Source organism: Scyliorhinus canicula, chromosome 16 (genome assembly GCF_902713615.1).
Source record: "Scyliorhinus canicula chromosome 16, sScyCan1.1, whole genome shotgun sequence".
Taxonomy (NCBI): domain Eukaryota; kingdom Metazoa; phylum Chordata; class Chondrichthyes; order Carcharhiniformes; family Scyliorhinidae; genus Scyliorhinus; species Scyliorhinus canicula.
Genome location: NC_052161.1, coordinates 38,851,377 through 38,864,972, shown reverse-complemented (window position 1 = coordinate 38,864,972; position 13,596 = coordinate 38,851,377). Strand labels below are relative to the sequence as shown.

General features: G+C 40.6%; 1 protein-coding gene across 3 annotated transcripts in view; it reads right to left on the bottom strand.

The window, feature by feature from the left end:
- Positions 1–13,596, bottom strand: part of edrf1 (erythroid differentiation regulatory factor 1) — a 92,672-nt gene that overhangs the window by 55,311 nt on the left and 23,765 nt on the right. For 2 of the 3 annotated variants that reach the window (XM_038773739.1, XM_038773741.1), the window contains 4 exons: positions 8,809–8,933; positions 3,422–3,581; positions 1,915–2,016; positions 1,602–1,723 (listed from right to left, as the gene is read on the bottom strand). In XM_038773739.1, coding sequence (XP_038629667.1) covers positions 1,602–1,723; positions 1,915–2,016; positions 3,422–3,581; positions 8,809–8,933 — 509 coding nt within the window. The remainder of the gene's footprint in view (positions 1–1,601; positions 1,724–1,914; positions 2,017–3,421; positions 3,582–8,808; positions 8,934–13,596) is intronic. The other variant, XM_038773740.1, reaches the window with a different exon arrangement.

Here is a 13,596-nt window from a genome sequence, read left to right as displayed (position 1 = left end):
ATATATTTTTTTTTTCTTATATGTCGTCGTTATGAAAATATTTTTTGGCAGTAAAAGACATTTAATTTGGATTATTTTTTTTAAAAGTTTCTCCCTTCCTTAATATATATGAAGGACAGCAGTACACTGACACAGTCGTCAGGGTCCAACAGTATAGTAACGGCGATCAAAGGTTGACCGCAACTATTATTTAAGAGACAGCGATTGGCAATTCCTTACTTGTTCCATGCTAATTTATTCACTGTGGAGAAAACGTTTGGGGATTTTAACACAGCTGAAGTGTCATTTCGGTGACATTTGCATGTACCATCTTTTAAATGAAACATTGAATCTGTCTGCAAGTGCACACGGAAAGTAAAAGATCTCATTGTGCTGGGTGAAGAGCTGGTCTTCTAGGTGTCCAGGTCACCATTCTCTTCACAACAGTGTTATATGGTCACTCATTCATTTGCTGTTTGCATAAATTGGTTGCCACATTTGCTTAGCGAACAGTGATTATCCTCAAATAGTCCATTGGCTGTAACGCCCTTTTAAAAAAAAAAATTCAATTATTTCTTTGTCCAATTAAGGGATAATTTAACAAGGCCAATCCACCCAACCTGCACATCTTTGGGTTGTGGGGTTGAGACCCACGCAGTCACGGGGAGAATGTGTAAACTCCACAAAATGGTAACCTGGGGCCGGGATCAAACCTGGATCCTCAGCGCCATCGGCAGCAGTGCTAACCACTGCACCGCCTTTCTTTGGAACACCCTGAGGCCATGACATATAAATGTGACTCAGACTTTGGTTTAAGTTTAACTATTAAGTGAAACAATACATGCAAATATATAAAGAGCTAGTAGTAACATATGATCATAGTAGAAATATATTCCTTGGAAAGCACATGTTTACAATCTAGAATATAAGCTTTTTTCCCCCAAAAGTATCTTTCACAAATGCGGGGGTTCTTGTACATTTTACATTTGACACATACTGGTATGCACTAGTTGTGAATGTGGATTTCTTTGCATTTTCCAACTGCCTAACTTGTGAACAGTTACAATTCCTTAAATATCTCTCAAGATAGATACTTGAACTTTTTAGATTTGAATAACTGTCAGTCAGGATCAAGCATAGTTGGAAATCACGCACACAAAAAAACAAATTATAATCTATTTTTGTTTAAAAGTAACTTAACACATCCTCTAACTTTGCAGACAACCAACGTCATAACATTTGTGTTAAAACACACTTGAAACAGTTTTGACTGTGCTAGATTGTCTGAAATAGCTTATGTCTAGTGACATTAATACACACAAAGAACAAAGAACTGTTTGAGTCTTGTTAGGAACTCCAAGAAGGCTCTAGGTCCAAGCTTCAGTTAGCTGTTTCCAGTTTATGGCCTCAGTTGAACCATTATAATTAGCCTCAGCAGATGTGATTGGGGTGGATAAGAGGAAGTCACTGGAGTGAATAGCCTGGTGACAGTATATCACAAAAAAACACCACCTGGGCAAGGTAACAGACAGAGCCTGTGAAATTGTACTTCAGAACAGGAAGAAAACATAAAATGTACATTTTAAAAAACACCGTCCATATTGCACAAAGAAAAGGCTTACCGGAGTCGTAAGCTTACAGCTGGATATTTTCCTCCGCCAAAAATAGGCATGTTTGAACCCACAAGCATATGAATATCTTCAAACGTCCAAAGAATATTTCTGACAAAATCATTTTTAAGCCCCTTTGCAAAGAGAGAAAAGTATTAAAGATATTTATTTTCAAAATAGAGTAGAGTAAAGAAAGGGCACTTAAAAAAAGATCAGTGTAACAAACTTAACAATACCAATTTGATTTATTAAAAAGCCAATTGGGGCCTATTAGAAAAGTTTCCTTCATTAGGGAATTACTTGGAAATGGTCATCTTCACCATACCTGACTGTTTTCCCCTTCATTCAAAAAAGTAGTCAGGTTTTGTTCTTTCGGGGTAGAGGCCACCTGCTCTAATACATATGTGGCTTCCAGAGGAACATTCCCCTGCAAAAGGTTCAAGCATGTATATTTTTACCCAATACACACTATTTTATCATTTGAAAAGTGTTAAAACATTAATACAGCAGAGCCTACTTAAGATCGGGTCCCACTGATTAACTCTCGCTCATGTACAAAATCAATGCAATTATATTAAAATATAATTCCTGGCTCATCAAGCCCTGCTTCTGATTAAAATTGAGACAGTAATTTCATGCTTAGGTTAATTGTTCTGCCTTCTTGTTCGGCAATGGCTTGATAATGTGATTACCTTCGAGAGTTTAACTTGAGAAATAAAATTCATCAAGCTCTTATCACCAGCTGTTTGACCAATACAGCAGTCTGCATTATAGAAATTAAATGTATCTAGAGGCTAAAAAGTAGTGCATTAACATTTGCAGAAACTACCTAAAATTCCATTTAAAATCATTGAAACTGATCTTGAAGACTCCACTGTAATGGATTCAAATAGACTTAACCCAATGCAATGATATACTTTTCTCAGAATATAGCAGATATCAGAGCATTGAGCTTCTTAAACCTCCTTTGTTTGTATATTATGAGATGGGAGGTCTTTTAACGTAAAAAAATTTAGAAGCCATTCAGAAAAAATAATCACTACAAAATCTGAACTCTTAAAATGTGGTTGGAGTTGAATCCCAACAAATGTACTAATTTCCCAAGACATTATGCTTGGATCATAATTTGTAAAAATAAACTTCTCTTTATAACAAGCCGGGCGCCATTTTCTTAGCATTTCAAATATACAACTTTCAGTTCCATCTAAAGAAATGCATTTATTTTGCACAAAGTGATCAGATTTCCAAAATACGTTAGTTGGATATAAAAGTTGGCTTGAACTTATATTTAAATATCAAAAAAACTGTAACAAGATGAAAACTGGAAGGAAATTTATACTTGATTCAATAATTTTACATTGGGAACAGTGTGGTACGAGAAATGATAGGTGTATATTAAATATTTAGGTGTATATTAAATATTTAATAATTTCCTCCGGGTGCTCCGGTTTCCTCCCACAGTCCAAAGACGTGCAGGTTAGGTGGATAAATTAGTGACTAACAAGGTTAGGAGGAGTTATTGGGTTACGGGGATAGGGTGGAAGTGAGGGCTTAAGTGAGTTGGTGCAGATTCGATGGGCCGAATGGCCTCCTTCTGCACCGTACGTTCCACGTATTTGCTTGCCGTTGACTATATTTCCAAACCAAAAGCTATAGAAAGCACTAAGTGTCATTCTAAACCAGGAGACTAAACATAATCAGATACTGAACAGTTTTCATTGGACATGAGCAAATATCTAATTAACATGCAAAACAAACTGAACAGTTTTTAAATTTAACTTCATTTTTAGAATCCGTGAGATATGTAAATTCCTCACATGTCAAAGTTTTACCTGTTCCTGAGGATTTCCATCTTCAGAGACAAAAGCAGGAGTTCTCAGAGGTGCAGGCCAGGAGGATTCTTCTACTGCTATCGGGTTTTCCTCGGATTGTGTGTCAGTAGGTTGTGCTATAGGAGTTGGAACTGGTTCTGCTCCACAATCCCCATTGATGCTAAAAGTATTCAGAAGAAAAAGGTCAACGTTTAGGAAAAAAAAACACCTGATGGAATTTCAAGGAAAACTGAAGAATAAATATTGTAACAAATAGCAAAATATTACTGCCATTTGAAGGTCAAAAGCGCAATTTTTATTGAAAAGAAAAAGGGAAGAATGTCCATACAATGGAATGGAACATTTTAATATAACTATATGGCAAACTTCAGTGGCGAATATAAACAATTGCAGTTTTGCTACAAACGGTGCTACAAACGGTGCATGTGAAATTATCCCCAGTATCTTAAGTATCGGAGCACAGTTAGGAATGCAATTAAAATAATAAATCTAAGTTTGGTTTCAAACTTTTAACTAAATCAGTTAAGATATTTATTTAAGAGTGCAGTGTACATAGACTACCTCTTCATGAAATCAATCAGCAACTATAAAACAAAATTAATACTATATAATTAGGAAAGCCATGAAACTGAACACCTTGAAAAGTTTTGGTCAATCAGGAAGAGCCAGCATGGATTCATGAATGGAAGGTCATGCCTGACTAGCTTATTGAATTTTATGAAGAAGAGGTGACTACGTAGTGGACAGGGGAATGTCTATGGAAGTCATTCATATGGAATTCCAGAAGGCATTTGATAATGTCCCACACAACAGACTGTTAACTAAGGTGGAAGCCCATGGAGTGGAGGGCAAATTATTGACATGGTTAGGAAATTGATTGAGTGGCAGGCTACGAGTGGGGATAATGAACAATTAGTCGAATTGGCTAAGTGGTCCACCGCAGGAATCTGTGTTGGGCCTCAATTATTCACACTATTCATTAATGACTTGGACGATGACATAGAAAGTCATATGTCCAAATTTGCGGATGATTCAAAGTCAGGCAATATGTAGGCAGCCTAGATTTAGAATTATAATTAGAACAGTACAGCACAGAACAGGCCCTTCGGCCCTCAATGTTGTGCCGAGCAATGATCACCCTACTCAAGCCCACGTATCCACCCTATACCAGTAACCCAACAACTCCCATGAAAATTATTATTTTTTTTTTTTTAAGGACACTAAGGGCAATTTAGCCTGGCCAATCCACCTAACCCTCACATCTTTGGACTGTGGGAGGAAACCGGAGCACCCGGAGGAAACCCACGCACACATGGGGAGGACGTGCAGACTCCGCACAGACAGTGACCCAGCCGGGAATCGAACCTGGGACCCTGGAGCTGTGAAGCATTGATGCTAACCACCATGCTACCGTGCTGCCCCCCAGATGATAGCATAAAATTGTAAGGAGATATTGACAGACTTGGTGAATGGTCAAAATTGTGGCAGATAGAATTTAATATAAGCAAGTGTGAGGTTATCCATTTTGGACCAAAAAAGGGTAGAGCAGCGTACTGTCTAAGTGGAAAGAGGTCAGGTACAGTGTATATCCAAAGAGACTTGGGTGTTCGGGTGCATAAGTCATTAAAATGTCAGGAACAAGTCCAGAGAAAAATCAAAAAGGATAATGTAATGATAGCCTTTATATCTAGAGGATTGGAATATAAAGACACAGGAGTTATGCTTCAGCAATATAAAACCCTGGTTAGACACCACCTGCATGACTGTGAGCAGTTCTGGGCACCACACCTTAGGAAAGATATTTTGGACTTGGAGGGAGTGTAAGGTAGGTTTACTAAACTGATACTTGTTTTACGGTGGCCCTTCCAAACCAGCATTCAGAGCTCTATGGAAAATTTGTAATGCTCTGTAGCATTTTCTGTTTTGTGGACATGAGCATATCATTGATGCTAATATGATGTCACACAAATAAGCATCATTCCCCATTCACATGGCAAATGTTCCAAAGCATGATCCAAAAGGGCAGCGAACAAGTTCACAGTGTAAACAGTACCTTTTGGGGATAAAAGCCTTTATCGTGATGAACTCTGTTCCGAGCATCATCATGTGGTACACAGTTTTAGAGACAATTGATTTGAACCTAAACTCAGTCAAGCTGGAGTTACCTTACAGTCTGCACAAACAACGGAGAAGTGAAATGGCCTACTGGAGGTGGTTTCACAATTCACCTGCTAAAATGCTTTTGGCAGTCAAAGAGTGCTGATTCATTGATTTCAAAGCAGAATCTACAAAAGTGGCAGAAGTAAAGTTGACTTGTCCAATCAACTAATCATTAGCCTTAAAAGGGACAGCATAATCAACCTTTTCCTGCAATAAGCATTTTCCTTTTTTTTAAAAATCTTTTATTGGCATTTTCAAAATTATATACGTTGCTGTTCGTTTTCATTTATTGTACAGCCACAAAGGTTACTTCTTAGGTTTCTCTATTTACTGTCTGTTGCGGTCCGGCTGGCCTCAGCCTACAATCCTTTCTATTCCGCCCCATCCTCCCCTCTCCCTGACGCCCCCCCCTTTTTTCACTGCTGTTCCCCATTTTTTCTTATTGGGTTTTGCTACCTCGCCTTGCTCCCCCCACCACTCCCTTGCTTTCCTCTTTCTATCTCGTCATGGCTATTTCCCCCCAGCTACTGGCTATTTATTTATTTATGTGTTGGCCACAAACAGGTCTCGGAACAGTCGGGTGAATGGCTCCCATGTTTTGTGGAAGCCATCCTCCGACCCACGGAAGGTGAATTTGATTTCCTCCATTTGGAGAAATATGTCGGACAGCCAGTCTGCAGCTTTAGGTGGTGCGGCTGATCGCCAACCAAGCAGGATTCTAAAGCAGGCAATCAGGGAGGCAAAGACAAGGGCATCCGCCCTCCTACCCATGAAGAGATCTGGCTGGTCTGATACCCTGAACGCCGCCACTTTCGGGCAAGGCTCTACCCTCATCCCCACCACTTTGGACATTGCCTCGAAGAAGGCTGTCCTGTACTCAAAGTCTGGGGCAAGACCAGAACATTTGGATGTGGTTGGCCGGGCCTCCTTGGCACCATTCGCATCTATCCTCCACCTCGGGAAGAACCTATTCGTTCAGGTTCTGGTCAAGTGGGCTCTATGTATCACTTTTAGCTGCGTTAGGTTGAGCCTCGCGAATGTGGTAGAGCTGACCCTGTGCAGTGCTTCGCTCCAGAGTCCCCACCCTATTCCGAACGCCAAGTCTTCCTCCCATTTCCTCCTTGTCGTGTCCAGTTCGGTGTTGGCCCTCTTTAGCAGTCGTTTGTACATGTCACTACAGTTCCCTCTGCCTGGGATGTCTGCTTCCAGTAGCTCTTCCAATAGTGTCTGCCGTGGTGATCGCGGGCATGTCCTTTTCTCCTTCCGTAGGAAGTTTTTAAGCTGCAGGTATCGGAGTTTGTTGCCTTTAGCTAGTTGGAATCTCTGCATCAGTTGTTCCAGTGTTGTGATCCTACCGTCAGTGTATAGGTCCCTGACTGTCAATGTCCCCCTGTCCTGTTTCCACCTTTTGAAGGTTGCGTCGGTGAGTGCTGGTGTGAATCTGTGGTTATTGCAGATGGGGGCTTTGTCAGACATTTCGGTCAGTCCGAATTGCTGCCCTAGTTGGTTCCCCGTCTGGAGGGTGGCTATCACCACTGGACTGTTGGAATATTTCTTGGGTGGAGACGGGAGTGCTGCCGTGGCGAGGGCCCGTTGGGAGGTCACCTTGCATGAGGGCTCTCCGCATGCTCCCACTCAGCCTGACTCCTTTATCCATCCCATCACTCTTTCCACCATCGCTGTCCAGTGGTAGAATTGTAGGTTTGGGAGGGCTAGCCCTCCCCTGGATTTTGTTTTCTGTAGAAACTTCTTTGTGATCCTATCATTCTTTCACCCCATACAAACACCATGATTAATTTGTCCAGTGCATTGAAAAAGGCCTTGGGGATTATAGATTGGGATGTATCTTAGTGGGAAGAGGTATCTGGGCAGTACATTCATTTTGATCGTCTGTACTCTCCTTGCCAGGGAAAGTGGGAGTTCCACCTCTGCAGGTCCTTTTTGACTTTCTCTGTCAGACTGGTCGGGTTCCATTTGTGGAATCCCATCCAGTCACGAGTGACTTGGATCCCCAGGTAGTGGAATTTGTGTTGGGCTTGTTTAAACTGCAGTCCCACCAGTGCTACCCCTCCCCTTTGCGGGTTCACCGGGAAGATCTCACTTTTGCTCATGTTGAGTTTGTAGCCCGAGAAGGCACCAAATTCTTTCAGGAGCGTGATAATTCCTTTGATGCTGCTTTGTGGGTCCGAGATGTAGCAATAAGCATTTTCAACCTGAAAAGAATTGAATTCTCAGAACAAATTAAATATTTTGTATTACATACAATTGGATTTAATCAGTCGCACAACTCCAGTTTCTGTACAAGTGCGATGAATGTAGGAATTTCAGATATGTTGTATTGAATGTAATTGGTGCAGTAAGGGTTAAAGGCCTGAGTTAGTGTGTGTATGACTGCTGCAGTAGTGTCTTTTTAAAAATCCTGGTTTGGAAATCAGCGAGGCTTCTTGGACCCAGAGGTACAATTAAAGCATTGTTAAAAAGTTTGGGCTAATTGATATTTTATTTATATTAAGAGGGTTCCCTGCAGGGTATTTAATTGGAGGCATTGTGTTCAGTTCAATAAGATGATGCAGTTAGTGGGAGGAGCCAGGGGTTGAAGCAGCCAGGTGTTGACATTCAGTTGTACTTTGTGGCTGGAAAGCAAGCGGAGCAGTTTCTGAAGAAACACAGCCAGAGATTCTGCATTGCTCTGACAGGGTTCAGGTCTGTCTTTTCAAACAGGCTCAAAATACATCTCTGTGCAGCAAGTGAACCGGAGTGCTAACTGTTTTTAAAAGTGGATTGGGATATAGGATGGCTTTGTTGTTTGAGTGGAAAAAAATAGCAGTTAAGGGTTATTGTGTCACTGTACTGATTAGCATTGATTAAGAGGTAATTGTAAGGTGTTGTAAGGTATTTTCTTGTGTGATGTTAAATATATTTTAATACTGTTAATAATAAAGATTGTTTTAATACATCATATCCCTACTTTGCAGGGAATCACTCCTGGAGCGAGATATCCCTTCCTCACAGTCTTAAAAAATTTAAATAATATATTGGGGTTTTTTCTGTCCAGTATCCTAACCACTGTTGGGAGACTAGCCCAGGATTGTAATACAATAGTTTGTGAAAATTGATCACATCTAAACAGATATATTAACTTGTTTTATGTCAGACAACAGGATTAATAGTGTCCCAAGTTGTCAATTTATTTACTGATGGATCACAAGTTAGAAACGTGCACTCACCTATAGTATAGAAATTTGGAAAGAATTGCTTTCTGATAAAACTGTTCTCTACTCTTCTTTTTTCTTTGCCATTTTGGATCCACAAGTCTTTGGTATAATTCCTTTAACCAATTCCAGTCTCCTGTCTAAAAGGAAGCAGGTTTATTAATAAACAAAACATTGTTTATCCTCCCCGTGTGTGCGTGGGTTTCCTCCGGGTGCTCCGGTTTCCTCCCACAGTCCAAAGATGTGCGGGTTAGGTGGATTGGCCATGCTAAATTGCCCGCAGTGTCCTAAAAAGTAAGGTTAAGGGGGCGGTTGTTGGGTTACGGGTATAGGGTGGATACGTGGGTTTGAGTAGGGTGATCATTGCTCGGCACAACATCGAGGGCCGAAGGGCCTGTTCTGTGCTGTACTGTTCTATGTTCTATTGTATTTCGAGCAATTAACTGTACAAACAAATTTTGACCAATATTTATTAACAAACTAACATAAGAGGCCATGTTTTCTCTGGGTAATCAGAAACCAGACATGTGACTGAAAGTGTGCATTTGGAACCTGTGGAAGCCCTATCACTTGGAACTAAGTGGGAATTGTCCAGGACGTTTCAACTTCCAATGGACAATTCCCCATGCTTCTCAGCACCCTCTGTAAATGTCTCCAACCTGGAGACATAGGAAAGTGCGATGACACTCATTTGAATGGTTAACAAGGGAATGTTAGACTGATTAAAGCCAAGCATAACACCTGGATAAAATGATACAACCATGCCCCCAATCACACAACTATCTGGTTTAGCTAAGTGGGCTAGACAGCTGGTTTGTGATGCAGATCAAAGCCAGTAGCACGGGTTCAATTCCCATCCCAGCTGAGAATTCTGAATTCTCCCTCCGTGTACCTGAACAGGCGCTGGAATGTGGCGACTTGGGGCTTTTCATAGTAACTTCATTGCTGTGTTAATGTAAGCCTACTTGTGATAATAATTTTAAAAATTATTACCATCACCAACCACCCCGACTTAACTAACCACGTCACTTGCCCCACCCCACCGCCATCATCCCCAAATTGGCCAGGCCATCCCTGACCTAATTATCCTTCTTGACCACGCCTCAACCCGACCATCCCTGCCAATTACTTCGCCATACAACCCCAAATAGCCGACGTATTCCCGTATCCAACCCAACTATCCTCTGAACCATGGACAATCTCCTTCTGACCATCCGAATAACTCCCTGACGCAACCAGACTACCCACTTCTCCCACCTCAATCATCTGCTAGGATAACAAAGATAGTGGATGCACTGGTAGTAATCTTCTAAAGAGCCTTAAAAATTCTGGAAAAGACCAAGGATTGGAAATCTGAATATAGCACTCATTTAAAAAGTGAGACAGACAAAAAACAGTTAACTATAGGCTTAATACTATCATGGGAAAATGTTAAGAATTCATTATAAAAGGACGTAACAGCAGAGTATTTGGAAATACATAATATAATCAAGCAGAGTCGGCATTGCTTCATGAAGGGGAAATCATGCCTGGCCAATTTCTTAAATTCTTTTGAGGTGGTAATGAGCAGGATAGATAAAGGGGAAGCAGTATATGTAATATACTAGGATTTCTGTGACAGCCGATATCAGAAGTTCACAGAAAAACGCACAGCAGCTTTGAGTTGGGGAAATTGGAGTAAAGCTGCAACCCGACGACTATCATTGTCCCTGCTCGGTAGATCATGGTAAAAATATATTTCAGTTAAATGCACTACTTTTCACCACAGTTCTCTGGGGTAGAGAATTCCAAAGGGTTCCAAGTGTGAGATTTATATAATTATGTTTTAGGATATCTTTTGGTTGAGAAGATAATAGTTTTAAAACTGTATCGCTAAATATAGGTCAAATGGAAGGAGTCATGTGATCTATGCTGAATTCTGTCTGACAGTAAACCTAGATTACTTAGTTGTAAGATCAAAAGGAGTCTCACTTCCATTATTGAGGTGCCAAAAGTTAACATCTGTTCACAGACAGCTGTTTCAAAGTCCACAATGAGAAGGCCCTAAGTTTCCAAAAACCCAGAAAGGTGTTATTGGTATCAAGTCGCAAATAATTCTGCTGGAATAGCTTTCTTTGATTCTTAGATGAAATAGCCGATTACCATTTCTACTCCGATACAGGGCAAGTGTGTTTCCCATTGCTATGAAGATGAAGGTAGACAAAGCCATTTTGAAATCAGACTTTCCCAGACTGAGATAAATGCTCAGTTGTAGTTTTTTGGTCACGTGATATTCAGCCACCTGGGAGCGGAAGAGGAAAAGATGCTGACTCTGTCGGTCACCACGCAAAATGTGGGTAGGAGCTTGTGTCCCATTTAAAAATCTTCTTAGTAAAGAATTGAAACACTGCTGCTGGATTTGCCTAGCTTAAGCTAGTGGGAGAATCCCCAGGGAAAACTAACGGTGGAAGTTGACATTGTAAAAGGGAAAGAAACAAATCCTTGGCAGCTGTGAAACATTTTGATTGTTTCCAGAATATTGGACGTCTACATCAGAGACCGAGTAATACAAAAAAAAATTGGGCTGTCAGCAAAAACAGAAAAGGGCAAACTTTGTTCGGTTGTTTAAAGTATAAATTGCTTACGGGAAAAATGTTTCATTAATAGTGCTTTGTCTTTAATCACTGATACATTAAAGTTATTTTAAAATGTCAGATTTTGTTGTGTCATCCGTGGCCCTGACCCAAAGCCTGCTGGGAAAATGGCCAAGTAAAAGGGACACGAAGCCTGCTGGGAAATGTGGGCAAGTAAGAGAGACACTGAAGAAACGAAAGAGACATTAAGAGCAGAGTGTACAGTTTGGAAACAGGACAACAGATGGTGGCCCCCGACTGCAAGACTGATCATTGTCAAGAAAAGATGCCGGAGGTGAGAGATAGATACAAGGTATGAGAACGATCACCCAGGAAGTGGAATGATGAGAGATAAGTGGACATGAAATATAGCAGGCCATAAACATTATCATTTGTTGTGGTCTGTCCAATGAAAGCGGTGGTGGTCATCATTTAAGTGTAGGAATCTATGTATGTGATGGACACACACCTCCAGGAAAGATATAAATATCAACACAGGGGTGACCATGGTATACAAAATTTCGAGGAAGAACAATCACAGAAGACCACCTCAAGCCTCCACCTTGAACACAGAGTCCGATCCCTTTTGTGGCTTAGCAATGCGATTGGATGGTGAAGGCTCCACAGGTCCACTAAACGTTATTAGATAAGTATTAACAGTTGAACCTATGCTTAAGAACCTACAGTGCTAGTGCCTTTGATAGTGCATGATAGAACTTCTCTTGTAGGAGTGATAAGCATTGGGATTTTTAGAAAGAAGTGATTTCATAGAATCAAAGTGCAGGAGGCCATTTGGCCCATCGAGGCTGCACCAGCCCTTGGAAAGAGTACCCTACTTAAGCCCACACCTCCACCCTTTCTCCGTAACCCAGTAACCCCACCTCACCTTTTTGGACACTAAGGGAAATTTAGCATGGCCAATCCACCTAACCTGTACATCTTTGGACGGTGGGAGCACCCGGAGGAAACCCATGCAGACAGTGGCCCAAGCCAGGAATCGAACCTGGGACCCTGGAGCTGTGAAACAACTGTGCTAGCCACTGTGTTACAATGCCGTCCCAAAATGTGAATCAAAATTAAAGGTGTTGTATCTATTTCTCAACTGGAGCGAGAGTCCCAGTTAACACATCCTTTTGGTTAATAACTGGAAATTCAAATTTCTATTTAAAATGGCTACTGGTCTCTATGGGGATGACAACAAAAAACTAACTACCCTCAGAGAAGAAACTTGTTCCTAAAATATATGCCCCTAGTTCTAGGTGCCCCTAGGAGGGCAAACATCCTCTCAGGATCTACCTTGTCAAGCCCAGTTTTAATCAGAGCACCTTTCATCTAAATTCCATTGCGTATCGGCCTAATTTGCTCAGCCATTCCCTTAATTCCAGGAATCAATGCAGTGAACCTGCTCTGTAAGTATATTCCTCCGTAAATAAGGATACCAAAACAGCATGCAGTATTGCAGGTAATCTATTCTTTGCAGTCCCTCTCCCATTAGGTTTGCATCACAGAAAAATACAATGCAGTTTCATACACAAAAAAACAACTGGTTGTTCTCGCAATATTGTTGGATGGCATCGAGGTGAACTGTAGCATTGCTTTAACAGTATCGAGATTTGCTACAAATCAATCATCTTATGCAGATGAAAGGATGTTGCCATCAACTATCTAGAGTTCAAACACCCAAAGACAGTTCTCTGCCACATCATAAGTACTGTTATTATGCCTAGGTGCAGAATACCCTACCCAAACAAGATGGTGTTTGACTGGGGAGAAAATGCTATCAACATTTAAATTTAACATTTTGGTTTTCAAAATAGTGAAAAGTTTAAATTATTAGATATTTTAAGAAATAACATAAAATTTGTTGAAACTTTAGCTATGCAAATAATTTTCACTGGAGAGCTTGATAACTTTTTTTAAAATTTGAATTTTCAATTTATATCTGAAAATAACACGAAGATTTCACATTTTAAACTTTTACTGAACCGAATGACGAATCACTAAAAATAAAATCGCTCTTGACTAAACACTACTCTATGCAGGCAACTTGTACTTTTAACTACAGAAATAAATTCCCCATTTAACTTTTAGCACGACCGAAAATCTACCACTAAGTTACATGTTACACTGTACCTGAAGTCGACACTTCATCCTCCAGGAGCGAGTCTTCAATTCTCAGTTCCTGATGACA